This window comes from Neovison vison, chromosome 3, assembly GCF_020171115.1.
Source record: "Neovison vison isolate M4711 chromosome 3, ASM_NN_V1, whole genome shotgun sequence".
Lineage (NCBI taxonomy): Eukaryota > Metazoa > Chordata > Mammalia > Carnivora > Mustelidae > Neogale > Neogale vison.
In genome coordinates, this window is record NC_058093.1 from 34,899,122 (window position 1) to 34,925,922 (window position 26,801).

The following is a 26,801-nucleotide window of genomic DNA, read 5'->3' on the forward strand; positions in this document are numbered from 1 at the left end:
ACTGATTTGGACCTTGTCTTTGATATTGTGCTTCTCTAATCATAATCCTGACTTTCTGAAATATGAGTGTCAGTAGAGAAATGCTTGCCAACTTTGTCGCTCATTTATCACTGAGAGGATGCTTTTAAGGAAGGTCTTAAATGAAGGCATTGTACAAATGCCAAAGGAAGAAAAAAGAAAAGAAAAAAAAAACTTGCTGTCTAAGGATTGATGAAAGCTTCCCATTGTCTGACCTCAATTAGAAAAAAAAAAGCAGAAATATTTCTAAGGATTGCTTTCAAGACCCTTAAAGTGTCTTACCAGATGTTGGAGTTAACGCTTTCCTATGCTGCAGTTCTTAGCCATTAGTGATCTAGTACCCTCATTCCTTTACTTCTTTTTAGGGACTCCCCATGGATTTATGGAGGGTGCTCCCCTCAGTGCCAATGGTTGGATTTAAACCTGCATTTCCTGGAAGTGAGGAGGAGTCATTGTGTGCAAAGTTAATGGAAGGAAGTTAAAAATCTCCAAAAATATACATAAACATAAGATTAACATGTTTGGATTAGAATGAAGTTGGGTTTCTCAAACATTTTTTTTTCATTATTACAGTTATGAGGAGCCTCCTAGGATATATTTTTTTCTTAATCACCCTCCCAGGAAATATAATACCGGTGACATACTGTGTATCTGTTGATGCATTGGATGTGTATCTTTCATGTAAAAGAGGTCAATATTTTGCCCTTGACTCAAGAACCAATTTCCACGCCATTTTGGAAGAGATCACCCCATTGTGAATGCATGATATAAATTGAATGAGCAGACTTTATCTTCTCCCCAACTTTATAATATTAAAATTACATATTTTAACAGTGAAACTGGATGATGACAAGAAAATTATAAAATATACATACACACCAAAAAGTCTGGGTATCTCAGTCATTAAGCATCTGCTTTCAGCTCAAGTCATGATCCCAGGGCCCTGGGTTCGAGCCCCTCATCAGGTTCCCTGCTCTGTGGGAAGCCTGCTTCTCCCACTCCTCCTGCTTGTGTTCTCTCTCTCTCTGTGTCTTTCTTTGTCAAAATAAATAAAATCTTTTAAAAAAAGATAAAGAACATCTATTCTCTTATAAATCATAGAAAATAACTATATAACATACCACATACAAATATATCTTTGTAAATCCTAACCATCTATGTCAATAGGTATATGATCACAGCATTGCTTCTCCATTTACAGAGTACTTCATCATATAGTTATAATGTCTCATAATTCAGGTACATAGCAGTTGTCTCAGATATTTACATTTTTTTTAACTTATTTTGAGAGAAGCAACACTGTGATATAGAGCCTAATACATACCTTTACATACATGACTAAGTATTTCCTTCGGATCCATACCTACAAGTGCAATCTTCCAGAAGGGAATGTACTTTTCAAGGTTCTTGATAGATGATATTCAATTGTTTACCAAAATAGCATGATTTCTTTCAAAAAGCCATAATCATAGCAAAATTTGGGTGGGATCTGGGTAACTGAGTGATTTTTTTCCTACCAATAAAATACTGCATTTGTAACCAGATGATCAGGCATATTTACAGACGCTGTAATTATTCATTTGGAATAGAAATGCTGAGGAGTAAGCAAGAACTGGGAGATAGGTGATGAGTTCAGAATTTTACATATATCTCTTGGCTCAGCAAAGCTGTATGGGTTTCTGTGGACAAAAGGACAGGAATAATGCTTACCATCCAAGTGGTTTTCAGTTTGACTCATTCTAGTCTATTTTCTTACTTCTTATTATTTAAAACCCATCCACGCATTCCATTCCAGCTTTTGTGAACTGATTTGCTGTAGAGATCTGAGATCACAAAGACATGGACAACAAAGGAAACACCTCCCAAATACTGCTTCTTGCATCTTCTCATGAATTGTGCAATGTAGCAACTATTTATTGAGCAACTCCTGGATGTAGGCACTGCTACCAGCCCCAGGGGATACAGCAGTGCCTAGAAGCAAGGTCCTGCTGTCATGGAGTGTAGGAAAGCAGACAACAAGCAAGGAGATGTAAATATGTATTATAGTAGTGGTTTGTGATGGCTGCTATGAGGGAGAGAGTGAGTGGTAGGGAGGAAGAGAGCCAGGGGAATGACTATTTTAGAGAACATGGTAAGACAAAACCCCTTGGAGCAGAACTGAAATGAAATGATAGAGTAAGCCATCCAGATCCTGGGGGCAGAATATGCATTCCAGGCAGAGGGTAGAGCAAGGACTCAGGTGCTGAGATTGGAATATGCTCAGCAGTTAGGCATGGGAAGGAGGCCAGTGTGGCTGGAGAAGACTCAATGAGGAGGAGAAGGATAGGAGAAGAAGTTGGAACGACAGTTAATGCGTGGCATTACAAGGCACTGTAAGGACTCTGCAACCTCTTCCTTCAGCTTTGAATCATTGTCATCAGCCATTCAGTGTATATATCTTAAGGTTCCTGCTATGTCCCAGAGCTCTGGCTAGATACTGAGACAGAAGGAGGTGACTGTCATGGAACCACTGCTCCCGGGAGGACACCAGCAAACATGAATTCCATCAGGGTTTATCTGTGACAGCATTGTCATGGCTGAAGCCATTAGGTTGAACACAGTGACTATTCATCTGGATAGCTGCAATATTAAAATCAACTTATTTTTAATAAAAAGATATTTTTCGCTTAGTAGCTTGCATATATCCTTCCATTGCTGCATGTATTAAGTTATTTTGAAATTAAGTATTCAATCATCTGCTCGCCCCAATGGATTGGGTCCCAAAATTAGGGGCCACATCTTTCACCTGTTTCCTTCAACTTAGCTCTGTGTCGAGAGCCAGCTTTCACCAAGTTCATGGCAGTGAACATATGATTCAAGAGAAATAATTTAGTGAAGGTCCAGTTTCTTGTGTTTTGAAAAGTTCTGGATATGACGGGACTTTAGGTGAAAGATTAGAATGTTATAAAAAGCTCACTAGAAATCCAGGAGACAGGGCAGGGCAGGAAGGAGTGGGAGCAGCAATTTGGATTACTGGTGCTTTTCCTACATGCTTTGTCAGTTGTGAGTCTCACCCACTGGTAAATAGTTAGAAATTATATGTGTTTTGTTTCCCCTGAAATGGTAAATGCACTGGGGGAAAGAACAGTTTCTGTTATTGCTTTGTGTGGGTGTATGACAAATGATACATGAGGGAAACAATTCTTCTCATCAGAATCTGTACACAGAAATGCATAGGCAAATTCAAGAAATCCAGGACGTGTGGCTTCCTGCTCATTCTAAGGGCATTGACCACATGTGTCCAATAGCTCTGTATCTCTATGAGTCAGGAATTTCTGTTATTGTTCCAGACAGCTTCCCAGCATAGCCCATTGGAAAGCTCTTATTCTCTGGTCTAAGTGCTGTGGACTGGAGGGTGATTGTCAGAGGTTTTCAGGACATGGGTTTAATTGCAAAGGATCCTTATCTCCAAGGTAACACCAACATTCCTATTGGCTGAGAACAGTTTGTCTCCCCTGTTTGGATCTTTGTGCTGTTTGAAAAGCACTGTAGGGACAAATTTGCTTGAGAACGTTCAGAGTCTAAGGAATGAAAGAGTCAGCACGGCTCCCAGTTACCTTCTGTGCTTGTCCTGTACAGTTTATACCTGCTGAGCACTCCAGACAGACCCTGTTCCTGTTAAGATTAACTTCCTATCCCACGCTCTCCCTACTTATCCATTTTGAGCACCACACTCTTTAGTCGTTGTCTTGTCTCTACCCAAACTACCAGCTTGTCTTGGATAAACGTGGGTTGCATCTTTTCTCCTCTTTTAATGGTGATGAGTTTTTGCTGCTTCTCATACTATGATGAATTCTTTGTACATGGATCACGGGTAAGATGTCTAAAGCCAAGACCATGTCTACCTGCTTATCTACTTCATTGCAAAGTATTTCTGATAAAATTGGTAAAGGCTGTTTGGAGTGAATGAACATTATGAAAGTTTACATATTTTTATTTGTACTTTGCAAAAATTCTAATTTTATTCTAAAACGGGCACTGGTTTTGGAGCTGAGGCTTCAGAGGTGAGAAAGACAAACACAAATTTCCCACCCAAGGAGGAAGAAGGAGATTAAGCAATCAGTAATGCAAATAAACATACACTTAGAAATGGGGGCACAAAAAAATAAGAGCTTTCCAGGGGAGATTATTGGTAGATTGAATTTCCAGAGAAGCGACTCCTGAGGGAAAATTAAAACAAGATCTAAAGGTTAAGTAGGAGGGGACAAAGGGAATGAAGAATTCTAGGAAGGACATTCTGGGTGTAGAGAGCACATGACAGGAGAACTTTTAGTGGCAGAATCACTTATTTGGTCTGAATCTGGAAGGGGAGTCGCTGGCTGCTGGGAGTTATCACAAAGATGATGAGCACTGTAAGGCGAGACAGCGTAAAATATGCAAGCCATGTTAAGACCTGATTTATCCTAATAATTATGAGGAGGCATTGTCAGGTCTTGAGTAGGAATGGGGGAGTGGGTTCATAGCATGGTCAGAGCTAACTGAGTATAATAATTACAACTCATAAAAGATCTGATCAAGCATACTAACCATTTTCGTTGATAGAGATGTGATATATACATAGACATGTTACGCACACACATGCAGGTGCATATGAATACACAGAAACTCCAATTTGAGTGTGAAAATATACTTTGAGATTAGGTTTAGAGTCTTTCCCCAAATTCCTATTATTATTATTCAAGACATCTATGAATCGAAGTTTATCTTATTTATTTATTTATTTATTTGTCAGAGAGAAAGAGACAGTGCACAAGCAGGCAGAGGCAGAGAGAGAAGCAGGCTCCTCACCGAGGAGCCCAATGTGGGACTCGATCCCAGGACCCTGGGATTATGACCTGAGCTGAAGGCAGTGGCTTAACCAACTGGGCCACCTAGGTGTCCTGAAGTTTATCTTTTCAATGAAGAGTCCAAGCTGATGTTGAGTTAAATGTTTAAGCTATGACTTGGATGTAAAGTAAGAATCACAGGGAATAACCTGAGAATAGTACAGATTGAGTAAACTGTAATGTCCCTTTCTTTCCGTACATTTTAGGTTCAGAATTCATGTAATCCTGATGACTTTAATTATAAAGAAAAGAAAACTAATTTAAATCTAAAAATGAAACCATATAATAACCTCTGCAGTTGCTGAAACTATTTGAATAGTGGAAGGCTATATTCACAAATAGCCCTATGACTTCCTTCAAGGTAAGGAAGACAGCCTGTGGTCTCCTCCAGGCTGTTGTTTTGTGACATTCACTGTTGATGTCCACTGTTGGCTTGCCTATTCCAAGGTCCATCTCTGAAATGCCTGGGATGGAACAGAATCACCAAATAATATGGGAAAGAAAAGAGCAAAGCTGATCTGAGTCCCTGGGTTCCAAAATGAAGGCTTCTGTTCTCCCACGGTGTGGCACTGCTGCAATCTGAGATGTTTGGGCAGTCCCTAAGAACTCAGAACCAGAAAAATCAGTGTCTATTTCTTGTCATTACTGAGGTTCTGGCTTGAGTCAAACCGCCCAGGGTGGAGGGGACCATTTTCTTCACCTGTATTTAGAGAAAGTAAATGGAAATTATATTAAAAAACCTACTACAGAAGACTTACAGGATCATAGGGCTAAGTAAAAATTGTGCACACACACAAAAGGAAATCCCTTCCCTTTCCAACCCTACTCTGTAAGAATGAAGAGTAGACTACACAGGATAATGGGATATCTATAATATCCCAAAACAAATCACATAAATATAACAAAGTCAACATGTTTATCACATGCATCTGGCATAAAACTTCAGGATGTCCTTGAGATGAGCCGCCTCAAATTTTGGAAATATTCTCTCTCTCTCGCTCGCTCTCTTTTTTAGAACCTAGTCACACTTTTCCTAAATTGAGAAGCTTGGAGAACACCCCCCAAATGTCATTTTGCAAAACCTAAGGGGTATACCTACAGTTCAGAAAAACAGAGTGTTTGGATAAGAGGTGTTAATCTCTTGAATTATCTTTACTGCCATATATATGCTGTGATTTACATCCTCCATTTTCCCTTTTATTTTTATTTTAATTGCATTATTAAATTAAAACTTACTCAAGGTAAATTAACTTTTTTTTTTCAGCTTAGGCTGATATGCAACTAAGAATGCCAACAGTGAAATGGTAATAGTTCAAAAAATTCCAAAGCCCACATAATTTTAAAGGAAAGATTATATCTTTCAAAGTAAATTTTCTTCTATTATGTGGATATACATAGGATATAAACCTAATGTAGGAGGAAACTGAAATATCGATCTCATACTTCAGTGAACATAAAATCTATATTTATTTAGGCAATGATTCATTTTACAATTTCCCAGAACTGGTTGGCTCTCTGGTATTGACACCATTAATTTTTATTGCTCAGCGCTAAATAAGTGTGAAGTATGTGTGAAATCATATGCTCTCATTACATATCTTCTAAGGTAGTGAGGGAAATTTTTAATGAATACTGATAATAATTGATAGTAATATTGCTTATACTCTTTAAGCCCTTCCTGTGGCAGTCTGCTAACGACTTCTGGCATAGCGTCTTTTTAAACCCTCACAACATCCTGTTAATAAGCATCATTATATCCATTTAAGAGTTGAGCTCAATGAGGTTTAAAGAGGTTATAGTTAACTTGTCCAAGATTATGCAATAACTAAGTTAGAATTAGAATTCAGGCTCATCTGACTCATTGGTAATGTTTTTGTTTGATGGTTGTTTGTTTTGTTTTAAAAAGGTTAAAAACACACTTACTTATATATTTATAAAGCAAATGTGCACCATCATCTCTAAAGGCAAATTATCTTTTGACAATGTGGCAACTAGAGTCAGATCACCTGGATTCAAAGTCAGTTTCTTTCACTTGGGCAAGTAATTCAATTTGTCTATGAATAAGTTTCAATGTCTGTAAAATGGGATTTATAGTAGTATTACCTCGTAGAGAAGTCATGGAGATTGAATAAATTCATCTTTGTAGAAGCACATTGACTGATACAAGTAATACATATGCTACATGGTAGTTATTATTATTATACTTATTATTACTACTACTACTACTACTACTACTACTACTACAATTTTTCATTAGAGGTGTTACCACACATCAATGCACCTTCCCTGAAGTTGAATGAAATGTTTTATGGCTCTATAATTCCATGTTGCTTTCTCTGTGATCTCAGATACTTAAAAAGATCACAAACATTTCTATCTTTGTATCTCAGCCAGAACAGATTTACAAAAGATCATCCCCAGTAGACTGTAGACATGGAACTGCAGGGATTTATCTTCTATAGACTTGACTTGCCCAGGGACAGGGGAAATGTTTCATTTGTTAATCAGATTTTTCTCCCATCTTACTTTCCCTGAACATAATATCCTCCTGGGCTGAATCCAAATTAATTGAGCTGCTATTGGATGCTCAACACCGTGCATTTCCCATGGCTACTTTTTTGTTGTCACATTTGTTTTCCCATCAAAATTCAGGAAATTAACTTATTTGGTAACTTCCTTTCTCTGCGGGTAGAGATGTTGCAAGGGCTAGCTGATAGCCATGAACTTATAAAGCTGATGACTTCAAAATATTTAGGGAAAGTTTTCAATCATCATGCATTAGTATCTTATTATCCATTGTACAGTTATTTACAGTAATTATTGATCAAATTACTATTGGAAGTAAGTCCCTCTGTTAAGTTTGTTGGGGTTTTTAAAAGATGAGTTGTTTCTGCCTTTGGAAAGCTCATAATCTTAAGAAGAGAGAAGCCAAAATCCAGGTACAAGGTAGGAAATGAAGAAGGTAACAAGGAAGAAATAGTTGAAGCACAAATGGAAAAAAGAATAGGAAAGAGAAAGTAGTGGTGCTTGAATTAGGGCTTAAAGGATGGGAAGGTTTATGTTTAGATAAGGTAGTAGAAGAGCAGAGGAAAATGTCGGAGCAACATCTGAATACATACACATCTGAAAACTGTGGGCAACGATGGATGTTTTGGTTGGCCTGAGCAAAGAGTATGTGAAGAACACCAAAGGAAAAAAGATGGGAATTACATTTGGTTCTTAGGGGAGGTCTGGTATGCTGTTATTTAAGTGAAACCATACTTGTGGTCTTAGTAGGAATAGTTCTTTACTACGACAGAGAGATCCTAGTATGTGCCAGAGGAAGACTTATAAAGGAGTTTTGGGGTACTTTTGCTTCTTATTTCCCACATTTGTGACATTGTTTCAAATGGCATTGCTGTATTAAGTTTTGTATCAACAAAAAAATTTCTTTTTTCAGGAAATAATTGTTAGAACCCTAACCAAAAGTCATGGTCTAGAATAGTGCTTACAAAGTCATTAGACTTTTCATGTTTATTTTTTAATTTTTTTAAAAGATCTTATTTATCTATTTGAGAGAGGAAGAGAGGGAGAGAGAGAGAGAGAAAGAGAGAGAAAGAGCATGAGCGCCATGAGCAGGGTAGGGTTGGGGGGAAAATAGGGGCAGAGGCTCTTAAGCAGATTCCACAGTGAGCACAAGGCCCAAAGCAGGGCTCAGTCTCAAGACCTGTGAGATCATGACCTGAGCCAAAACCAAGAGTTAGACACTTAACCACTGAGTCACCCAGGAGGCCCACTTTACATGTTTTTACTTTGCAAGATCTAATTTGTGGATTCTGTCTGCCATTTGTTCTTATGCATACCCCTCTGACCTTTCCTTAGTATAAGGCAATGGAAAAAATAAGGCTGTTTTCATCCCTCAGCTAATTTTTATGTTCTTATTTTTTGGCAGGTGAAATAAATTAATCTGTCTCAATTTCTGTACATGGGTAATGAATATTCCTCCTTTGATCCTTCTCTTCTCTAAATTTTTAGTCTTTTGCCCCTGTTAACTATTCTTCCCCTGCCTCATCCTATTCCTCCCTCTTAATTCAAATAATCCCTACGGAAATGACAAAGCTTAAAGTTGTTTATAGCTCTTTAGAACCACTGGAAAATACCCAAAATTCTGGATGCTGATTCTAAGAATGTCAAAAAAGGTCTGTTGTTCACTGAAGAGTGATGAGATATCTACCAAGAACCTCTGATGTTCTACTCACTTTACACAGACGATTTAGCAAAGATCAAGACAGATGGGGAACCGCTGTTCTCCTGGAGATTACACTCAAGTGGGAAAGAGGAAAATATATACACAATCACCTAGAAACTTACATAAACCAATTGAGAAATAAACAAGAGAAATATCCAATGTGGTTGTGTTGATTGAGTGGTTATGGAAGACTTCTCTGAAGAAGGGACTTTATGCTGAGATCTGAATGCCATGAAGAAGCCAGACAAGTATAGTTTAGGGGTGTCCAAAAAAGACCAGAGCTGAATCCTAGTTAAAGTGGCAAAAACAAATTTTATTTAGGATTATAACAGTAAGGGAAAAGAGACCTCAATCTCAGAAGTTCACTTCCATCCAACATACTCTGGGCAAGTGGGAGTTTATAGCCAAAGAGCAGGGTGGGCGTTGGTGGGTGGAAAATCACAAGAGGAAACATCAGGGGTAAGGGGGGTTACTGGCTGAACTGACCTAATAAGATTCTTGCTGAAGACAGGCTGGGGTGATCAGACATCACCTGAGGGAAGGCAGAGAATGATGAACCCAATCAGATCTCTAGATCTGAGTAGAGTAATTAGTATATCGGGGGTGGAAGGTTAACATTAAACCGACTTTAATGTCGGTTATATAAACTTGGATTTTACAAAGAAGGGCACAGATAGACTGAAAGAAAGGTTCAGGAGGGTGACTACTATTTGGTCATGTGAAAATTTTTGTCACTTATGAAACCTAGTCATTAAGTATGCTGTCCAACTGGGATAATCCCTGCAGAATAGTCCCTCTCCCAGATGGATACATTGCCTCCAGTTCTTTTCTTTATTTTGTCTAGACTTGTGTAAAGTACGGAGTGTCAGGTGGAATCTTAAAGGCTGTGGTAGTCTGCCAAGCGAGTGCCTATAGCCATGCACCATATCTGTTCTTTACAGATGGAAGTGTATCCCATGCCTGGAGCAGGAGAAAAATGATTGAGGAAAAAAGGTATTGCCACAGGTGTGGAAATATCAAACTAGGCAATTGGGTTGAACATTGTGAACAGAGAGTTATGGCTCCTTGGAAATGCTGACTACCTGTCTGGACAGATTCCCATGAAATGGTGTTGCTGAGGTGATCTTGCCCTGGTAAAGAACTGGCCTTCAAACTATAAGTCAGAAACTCCATCATCAGATTCCTAGAATAATCAAGATGTCATAATAACCAAACTCAAGGGATACATGGGTGTGTCTCAGTTGTTTGAGCTGCAGTATAAAATACCACAGACTAAGTATCTTATAAACAATACAAATGTATTTTTCACAGCTTTGGAGACTGGAAGTCCAAGATCAGGGGACCAGCATGGTCACATTCTAGTTGGGTTCCAGGTGTTCATATATAGTGGATATGACTAGGGAGTTCTGTGGGATCTCTTTCATAAGAAAATCAATCCCACTGACAAAGGCTCCACACTTATGAACTAATTACCCCCCAAGACCCCATCTTCTAACTCTATAACACTGGGTGTTAATATTCCAACACTTGGATTTGGGGGGTGGGGAGGAGATGCAAGTGTTCAGACCATAGCAGTGTATGAAACCAGAGTGCCATCTTGCTTGTTTTTAATGAGAAACATACACATAATATTTTGGAACACAAAATGATATTAAGAAGTTTCTTGATGAATCTGAAGTTAGAAAAAGAAGAACTCATGAGAATCATATATAGGGGCTTCAGGATCTACAAGCCTGCCAGGTCCATACCCACAACAGAGATGTAATGGAGGAACCAATACCTATAACATTGTTGTGGGATTCCACCATGTTTTACTCTATGAGTCTCCTGGTCTGATATTCTCTGTGGCTGGCAAGATCCCCTCTGGTTGCCCTTTCTTTGATATATTAATGCCTTCACTCTGACTTCAATCCAGTCTTTTTAACCAGAAAATGTGTAATCTCTTTTTATATAGCTTCTTTGAATCCTCCTGCAGGGATTTTATAATACTCAGAATACAATCTTACTTCCTGAATTTTTCTATTCTGAAAAGATGGTTTCTGCTTCCTCAGGGTGCATACTGTACCCTAGTTCTATGAAAATAACAATAGCATTTTCTATGAGATATCTATACAAACAGGAAATTAATTTTTGTATTTCTTTCAGTTATCTATTGCTGTGCAATAAACCAACCCAGAATGTTGTGATTTAGAACAGCAACAGGGTATTACTTCTTCTTATTCCGTGAGTTGACTTGGCTTGTATGAGTGACTCTTCTGCCCTGTATGACATTGGTTGGGGTCTCTCATTGGGCTGCATTCAGCTGGCAGTTGGGATTGGTTGGAGGGTTGGAAGGTCCATGAGGTTTCACTCACATGTCTGAACTAACTTCTCTGCATGGCCTCTTTATATCACAAGGTTGAATTTCTTCATAGCGTGCTGGTCTAAGAGTTCTTATATGGCAGTTGGCTTTTAAGATAGAAGAAGTGAAAGCTGTCAGTTCTCTCAAGTCCAAGATTCAGATTATGACTTCTGTCACAGTCTTATTGTCAAAATAAATCACAAGGCTGGCCCTCTGCCCTGATTTGAGGAGAGGTAGAGAGACACTTAACTATTGATAGGTAGAAAGCACACAAGGTGGGAAGGGATTGAAGACAGCTGTCTTTGAAAACTGTCTACCACAATTTGTCTTTCAGCCGTAATATTCCAAGTAGGCAAAACACTCTCACCCTCTTCCCCAAATGTTTTCTTGTGTTATAACATCAGCCTGAAATCTCAGATTTCATCATTCAAATCACGTCTGTGTGTCATGAGGCTCTTAGAGTGCATTTCCTCGTATGCAAAGGTCTTCAAGCTAAAAGTGCAATTTATCTGGGCTACAAAATCTGACATAGACTGGCCACCATCTTCTGGCAGAGCTCTGGATTGAACTTCACCCCCAGGACCATTTCTAACCCTGAAAAATTTTGTTGATCAAAGAAGGCTTCATGGCAGGTCCTGTGTGGAACGGTTTCCTTTCACCTTTGCCTGAGAATAGAACACTTTCTTCCATAGTGTCTTTCCTTCTCATGCAGCCCTCTACTGTACAAGGCTAAACAAGTCAGCTGACACGTCCACATCCTTCCAGAACTCTGCTTAGTCAGGTCCACAAATTCATTAGGTACATTTTATATTGTCTACATTACCACAGGAAATGGTCTTGTCAACTTGCCACCAATCTATAACATAGCTCTCCTTTTTTATGGCCTCCAATAGCAATTAGCTCACTGACTTTTCAGGCTCCCCATGATCTCCTCACTGTCCTTCAGGCTTTTGCCACCACCTCAGGGCCAATGCGCAAGCTTTAGATCTTTGGTAAGGCAGCACCGTACCTCTGGTACCAGTTTTAGGTATATACACATGCATGGCAAAATATCCCTGAGTCGTAGTTGCTCATAATCCTGTGGGTCAAGAATTTAGTAGGGTACAGTGGGGATGGCTGATCCAAAGGGTCTGCTGTCTTACCCGAGGTGGTTTAAGTAGCTAAAGGGGTCACCAGAACAGCTTGACTGGAGTCACATGGCCAGGGTTTCATTTTATTACTGATTGATTTTCTTGGTTCTTTTCCCTTTGGATGGCTTGGGTTTCCTCCCTGTACCGTCATCTCAGAGTAGAATTCTTTCATGGTGCCCAGCTTCCTTTGGGAGAAAGTGAAAGCTGCCATATTCAAGAAGAGAAGACATGCTCTACCTTTCAAAGGCTGGAAAAGTCTGCACATACTGGAAGAGAAAGAATTGATGGAGCCCTTCCTGAAGATAAACAACCAGAGATTGCCTGCTTTAGGACTGTTCCAGCATCCCTCATCATAACCTATAAAATATATGTCAGTCTTAGGAAATCTCTGTATACTTACAAGTAAATATTCCTTCAAGAAATAACCTCTATTCTTATCACATGAAATGTACTCATATTTTCTCATCTGTTTTAATTCATTTCTTTCAAAATATTGGTTGCAAATTCCAATTTTATTTTATAATTAGTTGTTGAGATGAGTAATTAAAAAAAAAACAAAAATTAAAATCCCTTATTATCTACGATGAAAGTGGATATAAACAATAATGTAGTCAAAGTAATTTGCCCAAAGTTGTGCAGCTTACCCGAAGCAAAGAAATGATTGGAATCATGTCTTCTAGCTTAAGCCAAGACTCAAAGTCCCATTCAACTTTAAAAGCATGCTGCTGAGCCAGTTCCATATCTTATATCCTTTGTTTCCATCCAAACTTTGATCTGAGTTGTCTGTCTTCCAGAACAATAACACAGGTCCTACAACTCCAAATCTGATCCTTTTTACACATAATCATACTTTTCTTTGGTCCTACTATTAAAGAGACCAAAGGCATTTGCAACCCGATCCCTTAACAGACACCTTAATTTAAAAAATAAAATAAAATCAACAGAAAGCAATTTTGTGGCTGGAATTGCAAAGCTTGTGACTGTGAAAATAAAAATATCCCTCAAACTCTTGGAATTGTGAGTTGTGAAAGAGAGTTGTTGTAAGCACAGTTCTGCCAAAAGTGGGAAATGTGTCTCTCACCTTTTAGAATCAGCCAGTTTTAGGATCACACAGTATGGACATTACTTCTCTTCACTGGACTCTTGTTTCCCAGTTGAATTACCTGTTTAACAGATCTCTATAACTACAGAGCTTCAGAGTTATAGTGCCAACATTATAGCATGGGCTGATAAGGCCTTATATTTATATTTCTTAAATTTTCATTTCTGAGGAGACCTTTTAAAATGGCACTCTGTGACATATACAAAATAATAAATTGCAAAACTTTTCTCCCCCTATTGTTTTATTTTGTCTTAAAAGGTATAAAAGATTGAATTGAAATAATGAAATTTCATTTTTTAAGTAGTTGATGAGGAATTTATTGGGTCAAGAATATCCACAAAATACTAAAGCATGGTTTTACGCTATACTTTTTTTAATAAGGAAAAATTATTTCAGAAGGATAGGTTGACAAAGGACATGGTGAATTTCCAAAATTAACTGTGAAAGATCATCTGGGCATGACTGAAAGCCATGCATAACCTTTGTGCTCAGATATTTCATTTCAAAAATGTCACTTTCTGCTTATTCAATGCTACTGTCATTATACTATTTTAAGCATTAAAATTTGTGTTCTGGAGCTGAACAGGAATTATTGCTTCTATCTTTGAGCTTATTAGAAATAACTTAAAATTCATTCAGGAGCAATAAAAAATCACCTTTTTTATTATAGTTGAATTTGGTTTAATATTGAAATTTGCAAGCAATTTTCTTTGTCTTTTATTAGCAGTATTTCAGACTCTCTATATATAGATCAAGACTGTTTTTAAGTATTCTCTAAAGAAATGACTGTTTAAACATGACTTTTTTCTTTAATTTTTAATTCCCTAGAGTGAGGTAAGAGTAGAATAAATTATGTGACAATGTTGTTTAAAATTTCAGGCACTGCCTTATATGGATAAGCTTTAAAAAAAAAAGCATACATGACAGTTGAAACAAATTTTTATTGCTCGATGAATTATTTACCCAAGAGTGGGAAGCAGATATTTTCTGGAAAAAAAGTCTCCTGATATGAAGGAATGAATCTGTTTATTCATCCCAATCATCTATAATTTACTTAACTCTTTAGTATCTAAATAATCCTCAATGCTCTCATTTCAAATTTGGATCAATACAAAGGAAGAGGACCAGGAAACAAAATGTGCTTTTATTATATGAATCTGCCTGCACTGGGTTCCTTTCATCACATGGGGAAAGGGAGAGTGGGTAAGCTTGCCCAGAGGATGAAGCAGGCCTTGGGCAAGGCTGGCTGGGGAACTGCTTCAGCCGGGGGCGGGGGGGGGGGGAACAGCAGAACAAAGTGGAAGAGGGAGCCAGCATGCCAAAGCAAACAAGGACAACAACAACAACAAAAAGCATCCAGAAAATGGGTCAGAATAAAAAAACACAAATCAGAGATTGGAGAGTCAGACCAAGAACAACCAGAATTAGAGGCTATTGGGTGGACAGGTGTCTCTGGGTGGGTACCTGGGAGGAGCATTTCTATATTTAGATGTCCTTGCTCTTTGTGACATGGTTCCAAGGGATACGGAGATATAGGGCAGGGGCAGGTGAAACTTAAATTGAAAAGACTGGGAAAGAGCTGTAGTAATTTTTAAAATAGCAAAGCTATTTCAAGTATTTGAATGCCAGAGGATGGAATTAAAGTAGGTGCTTATCATTCAGCTATATAGTGTCTTTATGCAGGGCTCAATAAATACACTGTTTTCTAAGTCAGTTTGGACTACCATAACAAAATATCATAGATCAGGTGGCTCAAACAACAGACATTTATTTCTTCTCAGTCCTTGAGGCTGTAAGTCCAAGATCAAAGTGTTAGCATCGTTGGTTTCTGCATAGTTGGTTTCTGGTGAGAACTCTCTTCCTGGCTTGTAGATGTCTGCCTTCTCACTGGATCAGCACATGATGGTCCTAATCCCACCCACTATGAGGACCCAATCCTCATGACCTCATCCAAACCTAATTATCTCCCAAAGGCTCCATCTCCAAATACCATCACATTGTTGGTTAGTGCTTTAACATATCAATGTGGGAGAAATGCAGTTCAGTCCAGGGCGATGGTGAATTTCTATTATGTAAGGGTTGCCATGAAAGTCACATATTATATTTTCTTCCCCTTGTCAGACACTATCTGTGCTTGGTTTGGCATTGAAGTTGTCTTGACAGTACAAATGGATTATCTATATTCCTTCCTTATAAATATTTGCTCTACTTAATTCTGTATTATGGTCTAGAATAGAACTTTTCTTTCTTCAAACATTTCATAGGTGTGAAGTACCTTTATTTTTATTATTTTTGTTCCTTTTGGCAAAGAGAATGAGTGTCATTTGTTCACATTTTGAGTGCAACCCAAGCACTGGTCTTGTCCATTCCAAAAAGCACCTTCTAATGTATGTGGGAAGAGGGACACTGGTATCATGTCACAACCAGCTCTACCACTGACCCCTCACTCTCCTGGAATTCTGGGTAATGGTCTTCATTCAGCATAGTGCCCATACCTAGGCATGGGCTCAGATGCATGAATTCTGCCTGTCTTGTCATTTCTTTCCATACAACTACCCAAGTCTAGGTGGGGACATTGGACTTCAGTGAAGGGTCAAAGAAAATAGAAGTGCACCATAATTTAGAAAGGATAAAAATGCTAATCTTATCCTAGTATGACCACTCCCATATAATAAAGCCATCATCTCATGTACACACTAATTCCTAGCATTAGGTTAACCCTCCATTCACAGACGCACCTCATTATTCAGACTTCTCTCTTCTAAGGATTTTCCCTAACTCCACACCATTCAATCTCTAGAACCCAGTAATCAGTGGCAAACATTTTCCCAGCAGGTGAGTTACTTAGCCTAGAATGAGACCCTAAGGTGGAAGATGGCAAGAAACAAGCTTTAGAAGAATAGTCTTTTGTTCTTCTAGGTCCCAACTCAATGTACCCTGGGGGGACTAGGTCAACTTCATTTAGTGATGTGTAATTTTACTTTATACATTAGGCTCAGATTTTTGCATATAATCTGATGAGTTATTTAATTCATGAAAATTAACATACACAGTAGACTTTAAAACCAGTAAAATTTAAGACCAGTAAGATACAGAGAGAAGTTATTGGTCACTTTGCATCTCTCCTAAAGAATTGTCTAGGTAATTTTTGTCCCGTTATGTCTCTAGGCTTTTCATTTTTGGAACTCAAAGACTCCACTGCTATAACCCCCTGGAAAGCAACATCTAGTTTTTTCTTGAAATGAATTAAAGGAAAAGTCTAGACACATTAAGAAACTCCCCTTGAAAAAAATATTTGATTATAGTTGAGTAAAAACATCAACATGGGCACAATAGGACAGAATATTTGAAAGCAGGAATGACCTAGAAAAGTGAGTGACATAGCCCCTTCTCTAGAATATTTGATGGGTCTCCTTTCTGTGAAGTCATGATTGATGTATAGAGCAGCAGACTGACTAATCTCTAAGCACTTGCTTTTCCTTTAGTAAGTTTTAGAAAAGCTCATGGGTCATAGGATGCTATTTAAACAAAACAAAAATGACTTCAGGTGTTTTCTGATTTGTGTCTTGAGATCCCACCTTCCCTTCAGGCTGCAAATTATAGAGAAGCCTGTTATTTTCTCTATAGTTTTATACCAATAAGCTATACTGTCACCTTATATCATACGCTACCGTTTACCACAAGTAACTGTGTTCTGCCACACTGCATAATAATGATAATCGTTGTAATCATATATCAACACAATGAGATAATGAGATAATAACAAGATGTCAGTACCTTCCCTGCATGCTAAATAATTGATTTCAGTTACAGACATGTTGCCAGCCCGTTCTACCCTACTGTACGGTGTCAGAGTTTATGTTTCATTACTAGGGGTGTTTCCTTCCAGCAAGCTGTTGAGTGCACTGGTACGTAGACCTGTTGCGAGTTTCCAAAAGATATTCTTGAAGCTTATACAACATTCTCTGGATTATTTATTTATTTATTTATTTATTTATTTTTGTAAGACGCTTGAGGGTGTTCTGTCGTGTCAGTGCCACATACCTAATAAATTCATTCCAAGATAGCATTTGGAATATCATAAGAGATCTCATGAACAAAACCAGACAAATACACCATAATCAACAGTACCTGGAGATTTAGAGATTAACTTGTCTAGCCTCATAAGATTTTCACATCAATTTCCCCTCAAGTATCAGACCCATCGGTATAGAAGCTATTTATCTGAACCAAGGCAGAGATTAAGCCTAGCAGGCTGGGACATTTTTATCCTAAATGAAAGCAAGATGTGATCATGTGCAATAGCCACATCATTAAAAGGGTTCAAATCCCATGGTATTTTTGTAACCATTTGTGCTAAGAGAAACTTGATTCCCCTCCCCCCTTTGCTCACATAATTCTTGGAGGTTAATCTTTAGGAATTTTATGGTTGTTTTTATGGAACATGTTTCATCTTAAGGCTTCTATTTAGAAATTCTAAGGCAGAGGGACGAATAGCCCCAGTTAATGCATTTTTCAGTGTCAGATTAGTAATATTAGCTTGAAGATAAATACTACCATTGTTCTGTCACCAGGTTTTCCTGCATATGGAAAGTGTTTGACTTGTTTGATTTTTAATCTTAGCCTCAAACTAGAAGCGAAGCAGATTACCACCGCCCACAAGCCTCCACCCTAAGTCCAAAGCAGTAAACCCAAGTGCAAGTCCTGTTTGAAGGCTTTCCTATTGTACTCATCTATTTTACTTTTCTGTTCTTCTTTTTTCTTTTTGTAGTGTCAGCCAAACCCAGACCCCACAGTGATGAATATTCGAAGAAGATCCCTCCTCCCAAACCCAAACGGAACCCGAATACTCAGCTGAGTACATCTTTCGATGAAACGTACATCAAGAAGCACGCGCCTCGGAGGACGTCGCTCCCGCGGGACCCCTCTCTGTCCCAGGTCAGCAGCCCGTCGGGGGACCCTGAGGAGGAGGAGCCCGTGTACATCGAGATGGTGGGCAACATTCTCAGAGACTTCAGAAAGGAGGATGATGACCAGAGCGAGGCCGTCTACGAAGAGATGAAATACCCCATCTTTGACGACTTGGGCCAAGATTCGAAATGTGACCTTGACCATCACAGTTGCTCTTCGCAGTGTGCTACTCCCACGGTGCCTGACTCGGACTTCGCCAAGTCCTCAGTGCCATGTACTCCAAAGGGTTTGCTTTGTGACATCCCCCCGCCCTTCCCCAACCTGCTTTCTCACCGACCCCCGCTGCTGGTGTTCCCTCCCGCTCCCGTGCAGTGCTCCCCTAATTCCGATGAGTCTCCGCTTACCCCGCTGGAGGTCACCAAACTGCCGGTGTTGGAAAACGTGTCTTACATGAAGCAGCAGGCCGGGGCATCTCCGTCCTCACTGCCCTCTCACACCTCTGGCCACCCTAAGCTGGACAAAGATCAGGCTGCAGCCCTGGGTCCGGGCCCTGCCACTGCTGCCGCCTCCACGCTGTCCTCGTCCCCGCCCCCGCCATCCACCCTGTACCGCACCCAGTCCCCCCACGGCTACCCGAAGAGCCACTCGGCCTCCCCGTCGCCGGTCAGCATGGGGAGGTCCCTGACCCCGCTCAGCCTCAAGCGACCCCCGCCCTACGACGCCGTGCATTCGGGCAGCCTCTCCAGGAGCTCTCCATCAGTGCCTCATTCGACCGGCAGGCCGGTGTCGCAGGATGGGGCCAAGATGGTCAATGCCTCGGTGAACACCTACGGCCCAGCTCCGGGCGCCTCCCGGTCCAGGACCCCTACAAGTCCCTTGGAGGAACTAACCAGCCTCTTTACCTCTGGACGAAGCCTGCTGAGGAAATCGTCCAGCGGCCGCCGTTCTAAAGACCCCGCAGAGAGTAAGTGTACAGAGTCTATGGGAGCCAGGTTTCCGACTTAAAAATAAAGTGAAGCCAGGGGTGTGCAGATGAAGCGTGGAGTGCAGGGCCTTCAGTTCTTTGAGTTGAAATATCAAAGTGGGTTATTTTGCGTGGCCATGCTGAAGGATAGATTCTGAAAGAACTCAAAGTGACAATTGGCCTAGTGTAACACATGCTATTGAGAGGAAGAATGACTAAACACTAAAGTGTAGAATCTGAATTGTTACGGGGCTCTGGAAAGTCTATCAGAGTAAACACATCACTATGGAATTTTTAGGTAAATAACTTGATTTTTGAAACCAAGTATCTATTTAAACATAATGATAAATGTTAATATTCATCTTTATTTTATATTAAAAATCTGCTTGAGGAAATCTCTATTACAAAGCTTTTGCTGGAAAAACAGAAATTTGGATAGAATTTAGTATTTTTTTTTTTTAACATGGTGAATGATTCTCCCTGCATTCTTTGTGGGGTTATTATGTTCTTATATTTACCCTAAACTAGAAAAGCCTCCTTGCTTCTCTTTTAACACCTTTGGTAATTAGCATCTTATTCCCATGGTATTCTTCCTAGGTCCACTCATACATAAATTACAGAAAAATCAGTAAAAATCAGTAAGTGATAAATAGGCGGTACAGGTTATATTTACCATTGAACTTCAAAGAGCAGGAAATGTCTCTATCTGAATGACTAAACCATCTTGTGAACCCCAAATCATTCCATACACATACAGTCAAGTCAAACAGAACCTTGTTTTCTCAGTGTCCATTGTATTAAAACGCACTGCTTTCCCTTACTTAAAAATGCCTTAGGCACCTAAACTGGTAATTAACCATTTTTCATCTCATATTATCCCAACGCAGGATTTTACTTATCCACTTACCCAATCACACTGAGTTCCTTCCTTAAAGGGAGAAAAAAAATCAATATTTCTGATGATGAAGATGGTGATGGCACTTTTTTTCTTAAGATTTATTTATATATTTGATAGAGAGAGAAAAGTGGGGGGAGGGGAAGAGGGATAGAATCATTCAAGCAGACTCCCCACAGACCCTGGAGCCCAGGAGGGGTTCAGTTTCTGAACCCTGATCATGACCTGAGCCAAAACCAAGTCAGATGCTCAACCAACGGAGCCAACCAGGCACCCAGTGGTGATGGTGCTTCTTAGATAATTAGTATTCATTCATGTTAGAAGCCACATATCCTGCTTTTTTGCTTGTTTTTCCACAGAGATTTATGGAAGTATTACTGCTTAAAAATTCCCCACTGAAACATTTCCTTTACCTGACTGAAAGGCAAAAAATTCTAATCTATTAGACATGTCTAAAGTTAAGTACCTGTGTATGTGCATACATTAAACTATTTTTTGACTTGAAATAAAACTTAAGAACAATATGCTTCTAAAATAGTGGTTCTCGGCCAGGGCATTTTGGCCCCTAGGGAATTCTGGCAATGTCTAGACACATTGTTAGTTATCACAACTGGAGTTACTATTGACATCAACTGTGTACAAGCCGGAAGTACTCCTTAAAAACTGACAAAAAGGGACGCTTGGGTGGTTCATTCTGTTAAGTGTCTACCTTTGGCTCAGGTCATGGTCCCGGGTCATGGGATTGAGCCCCTCGTGGGGGTCCTTGCTCAGCAAGGAGCCTGCTTCTCCCTCTGCCTGCTGCTTTCCCTGCCTGTGCTCTCTTAATCTCCCTGACCAAAAAACAAAAAACAAAACAAAACACCCAGAAACCAAAAACCAAAAGCCAAAAAAACCCACAAACAAACAAACAAACAAATAAAATTATCTGGTCCACAATGTCCATCCTGGCAAGTTCAGTAAACCCTGACTATTATTAAAGACTCAGGTTTCTTCTAGATGATTGATTTGGTTTAAGTGCAGATCATTTAAGGTGTTTGGAGCAAATTGGAGAAACAAAAATGAAAGGGTAAGATTTTCTTTCAAAATATGTAATGGTTAGTGTGAAATTAATGGGTGTTCGATGCAAGATTTGGTGAAATTATTGGATTTTCTCCCTACCTACCAGTTTCTTTGGAGGATCCTTAACAGCTCCAGCTGGCAGCTATACCAATTAGCTAGAAAAAGTATATGTAAAAGAAATGATTAACTAATGAAGTTATTTCAAGAAAAATCCATCTGTTAGAATTTGTCTATGTGCTATATGTCACAGACTTCTCCATTCGAGTCCAAAATGAGCTTTGTGTGCTTCTAAAACAAAGCTTATACATGGAAAAGTGATCCAGGCTCTTTATAGCTTTTAGAGATCTGAGGATTAAGTTCCTTCCTGTGTGCTCTTAACTATGTATCAACTCTTCAGAGAAAGGGCATGTCTTGAGTTACATTAACTTCAATATTTTACTTCATATAAAGGGAAAGGAAGAAAAATGCAGATAGTGTAAAGAATAATTTAGTGTTATTTACTTTTGACTCCAGAAGAAAATGCTAAAAAGAATCATAGTGGTGGGATGCCTGGGTGGCTCATTCAGTTAAGCATCTGCGTTCAGCTCAGGTTATGATCTCAGGATCCTGGGATCAAGCCCTGCATCAGGCTCCCTGTTCAGTGGGGAATCTGCTTCTCTCTTTCCTTTTGCCCCACCGGCTCCCCCCTGCTCATGCTCTCCCTTGCTCTCTCTGTCAAATAATTAAATAAAATCTTAAAAAAAAATCATAAAGGCTCTTAGATTCTTTCTGTAATTCAGAAAGTAGATTCAACAATGTTAGTAATTGGAAGTTATCTTATAATCACTGGTACAGTACACTCAGTGATGCAACTCTCCCCTCTATTCTTGCCAGATAAGATTTATAGACACTGCTAACATCATAGGGACAGAATAAGTACGATGAAGTAATATAGCATTCATGACTCCTGAATCTCAAATATCTTTTTTTCTGTCCTTTTCTTTTTTCTTTTCCTTTCCTTTCCTTCCCTTCCCTTCCCTTCCCTTTCTTTTCTTTTCTTTTCTTTTCTTTTTCTTCTTCTTCTTCTTCTTCTTCTTCTTCTTCTTCTTCTTCTTCTTCATTTCAGAAATAAAATTAAGGCTGGTATTTCTATTCTCCATACCCCCTGGCTTTACTGGAAGTGCCAATTTTGATAATTTTCTAATATTCAACTCAAAGCCAATGTAATATTTCTGTTTTAATTTTAAAATCAATGTCAAATTATATATATGCCTTCGGGGTGCCTGGGTGGCTCATTGGGTTAAGCCTCTGCCTTCGGCTCAGGTCATGATCTGAGGGTCCTGGGATCAAACCCTGCATTGGGCTCTCTGCTCAGCAGGGAGCCTGCTTCACCTCTCTGTCTCTGTCTGCCTCTCTGCCTACTTGTGATCTCTCTCTCTGTCAAATAAATAAATAAAATCTTTAAAAATAAATAAATAAATATATATATGCCTTCAACTCTTACTTTAATAATCTAAAAAGATACATTTAACTTGATTTCACATCTTAAAATCTTACAACAGCTGACAGAGATTGAGCAATAGGAAAGAAATATAATAAGACAATTGTGGTAGACTATGAACCAGTTTCATTTTACTGCATGATTTTCTAAACATGGCCTTCAGATTAAGTGTACAAAGAAGTACTTTTTTCCCTGGTTGATGGGACATTGTTATGTTGCTTAGCTATAGATAAGGACACGTAATAGTCTCTCTCACAATAGGAAATTTTATTTGAATTGGTTATTATTTATATTTATTAATTTTGTGCAGAGAGATAGTGTACAAGGCATGTAAGAAGTGATCCACTTGTATTTTATTGCTGTAAACTTTTGTCTACATGAGAAATAGTGAAGTACAAATATGTTTATGGTGAATTTAGAGTATTCACCCATAATAGTATTTAAAATATTTTTCTCCTCAAATAAGAAATATTTTTAAAAGAAAGGTTTTGCCTATATTTAATATAAATGCATGAATATATGCTCCTATAAAAAAATACAAGACACAATGAATAATATAATTAAATACTATGATATACCCAAGGGAGAGTATAGGATAGAAAAGAAATATGTGGAGAAATGTTAGCAGAAAATTTAAGGAAAAAATAGAAACATGAAACAGTAAAGGGACTAATTCAAAGACTAAGGCAACAAGGGATATACAAATGAAATGCACACACAGGGTGGGATCAGCACATAAGCCCTCATGGACGCCAGCAGATGAAGCACCTGCAAAGGTCCACATAGAGCTCGCAGAAGGACATAGAGACACAGGGGTGTAAAGAAGGAACAAAGAAAAACAAAGATGTAGACTCCCTCATCTGGTATTGTTATTAAAAGAGTGGTGAGTCAGAATTGCTAAACAGCATCATTATACACATTAATATTCAACATTAATAGAGATGCCATTTCCTACTGTTACATCTCATCTTTCAGCCTCTTAAAAATACTACCATTTAAGATGTTTAGATGTTGTGCTGTATTTTTACAATTATAAATGTAAATAGGTCCTATTGTTTTCATGAAATAAACTTAGGAAACAAGATGTAACCTTTGCCTTTCCATTCATTTTCTTAAAACACACCCACTCGCACAGAAACAACAACCCAAAGGAAACATGCAAACAAACACAAACAAACAAACAAAACCACAAAAATCAAACAAAAAACAAAAATCAACCAAAAAAAACTATCTCCATGCCACTTCCATCACATACCCACAACCCCCCCCAACACACACCCTTTCCCCTTTTGTAAGTCATTTGAGATACAGTGACACTAAAAAATATTGGGTATTGATGGTGAAGCAACTGATCCAACCTATTCTTACTAGTTTATTTTATTTTATTTTATTTTATTTATTTATTTGACAGACAGAGATCATAAGTAGGCAGAGAGGCAGGCAGAGAGAGATAGATAAGAAAGCAGGCTCCCTGCAGAGCAGAGAGCCCGATGTGGGGCTCGATCCCAGGACCCTGAGATCATGACCTGAGCCGAAGGCAAAGGCTTTAACCCACTGAGCCACCCAGGCGCCCCTATTCTTACTAGTTTAATTTAAAAAGGAATTTTCAATTTTTAAAAAAGAATGATTTTGGAAGAAAATTTTGTGTTTTCTAAAGATTTTTTTTATTTGACAGACAGTGGTCACAAGTAGACAGAGAGGCCTCTGCCTTCGGCTCAGGTCATGGTCCCAGGGTCGTGGGACTGATCCCCATGTTGGGCTTTGCACTCAGTGTGGAATCTGCTTAAGATTCTCTCCCCTTCTCCCTCTGCCCCTTCCACTCATGCACATACTCTCTCTTTCTTTCTCTCTCAAATGAACAAATCTTAAAAAAAAAAAAAAAAAAATGTCTAGCATGGTGACTAGAATAGGATACCCCTCAAACAGTGGTGACTGTCATTGTCCCTGGCCATTTATGATAACAGTGACATAGTGTTAATAGCTTAATTATTATGATACTGGGATGTTGTCAGGGGCTCTTTGAGTTTGTAGCTCTGAGTAGCCCTCTACTGTTATATCATTTAAAGTTATTTGTATTCTTGTATCTGTTTCTTGTGGTTTTCCTGCCTCCTACCTTTCTTTCAGGTAGTTTGATTGATGCAGATACGTTCTCTTCCCCTCCCCCACTTCTCCTATTCTCCTTCAACTCTTGCCCCCAGTATCTTATCACACCATATTAGTTGTGGGCCAAGAAATGGATACGCAACCTTGTCTGAGCAGGCTCTCATTCAGTATAAACATGTGACCTTCAGTATAAATATGTGACCTCTGTGACCCTTAACTTCAAAGACCACTTTATTTAACCCACTTACTAAGTCTTGAATGAAGTTCTTGGATTCATATCTGAGATGGTAAGAATATCAACTTCCCAAGAACTAAGTTATCCTAGGAAACCTGAAATGAATGTTATTTTATTTTTGGATAATCTACACATTTTGTTTGACTTATTTAAAATACTTTTTTCTGTAAAATTCAGCAAGCAGATTAATTCAGGACTTCATGGCTCTTCCTTTTCACTCCTCTGAAAGCAGGGGCTGAAGAGAGTTGCTAGGACTCTGGCAAATGTTGAGAAGTTAAAGGGGAGGGAAGACAGGAAAATCCACGAGTCTGGGTCTTTCACTTGCCATGGGAATGGGTGAGCCTTCACCCTGGGACGTCAGCCAGAAATTCTGGATGCACAGTGACTTGGAAACACCTAACCAGCATTGGGAGCTGGATCTGGAACTTGTAGAATTCTAGGTATTTGGCACTTGAGTTACACTCCCATGACGGGAAGAGTATCTCAGAGGATTCCAAAGGGCCTGAAAAGACCAAAGCTTACAGGTTTTGTTAAGCATCTTAAATAAAGATGTGACCCTTGTCAGGTCCCTTTCCTGCTGTTTGTTGGTTGTACCCATCCCTCCACTATGAGTCCCACACCATGGCTTCAGGCTAGTTTTTGCATTAGAAAGGCTCCTTCTAGCTGTTTAGAGGGAAAATTGAACTCGGACCTGGGTTATAATGAGGCACTTGAACCAATACCTTGATGACATGCTCGGGCTTCAGAGAATGTCCTTGAGTGGTTCAAAGTATGTAGGCAAAGACCCAGAAAGCTTAGACTTCTGGTCCAAGAACCTATATCATGTTCACCTGGGTGTTGTCAAAAACAGATTCCTGGGCCTTATCATAAACCTGTTCAATGAGAAATTCTGGAGGTTGAGGCTGCGATGTTGGCTTTTTAATGCAATCCCCAGTAAAATTCCCTGCTATCTCACGGTAACTCAAGGATATATGACTAAATATTGGGAACACCCTTTACTTGTATAAAAAAGAGAGGTCTAACACATTGCTTTCATCTAACAAAGTCAGAAATGTAATTTATGTAAGAGAAAGAAGAGAGAAGGGAGAGCTTAAAATGAGTGAGTGTTGCTTTTCTTTCCTTGAGTAAGCTATTGGTTAGTTGGCATCTGGCAAAGAATCAAGGTCATCTGGATGGATCAATAAAAAGTCCATTTTGCTCTGTTTGGATTCTCCCAGAGACCTTGGGAGTTTAACAGTGGTGTATCTGTGAAGAATGTCCATTCTGGTTTCTAGTTAGAACCTCCATCTTAGTCATGCCGGGCCTTTGTCATTCTCGCAGGAGACCCCACAAAGAACCTGCAACTCGGGCCTGTGGCAGTCCCCACTCCAGAAGTTTATTTCTAGGCTATCTAAGGAGGAGTACTAGCCAGTCCAGAGTGGGGCCCCCAGATGGAGTCATGACCCAGGGCAAGGGTGTGCTTCACTTGGT

The 26,801-nt window shown here is 39.2% G+C and overlaps 1 protein-coding gene across 3 annotated transcripts in view; it reads left to right on the forward strand.

The window, feature by feature from the left end:
- NYAP2 (neuronal tyrosine-phosphorylated phosphoinositide-3-kinase adaptor 2) overlaps nucleotides 1–26,801 on the forward strand; it is a 257,207-nt gene that overhangs the window by 133,321 nt on the left and 97,085 nt on the right. For all 3 annotated transcript variants that reach the window (XM_044241717.1, XM_044241718.1, XM_044241719.1), the window contains one exon: nucleotides 18,456–19,559. In XM_044241717.1, coding sequence (XP_044097652.1) covers nucleotides 18,456–19,559 — 1,104 coding nt within the window. The remainder of the gene's footprint in view (nucleotides 1–18,455; nucleotides 19,560–26,801) is intronic.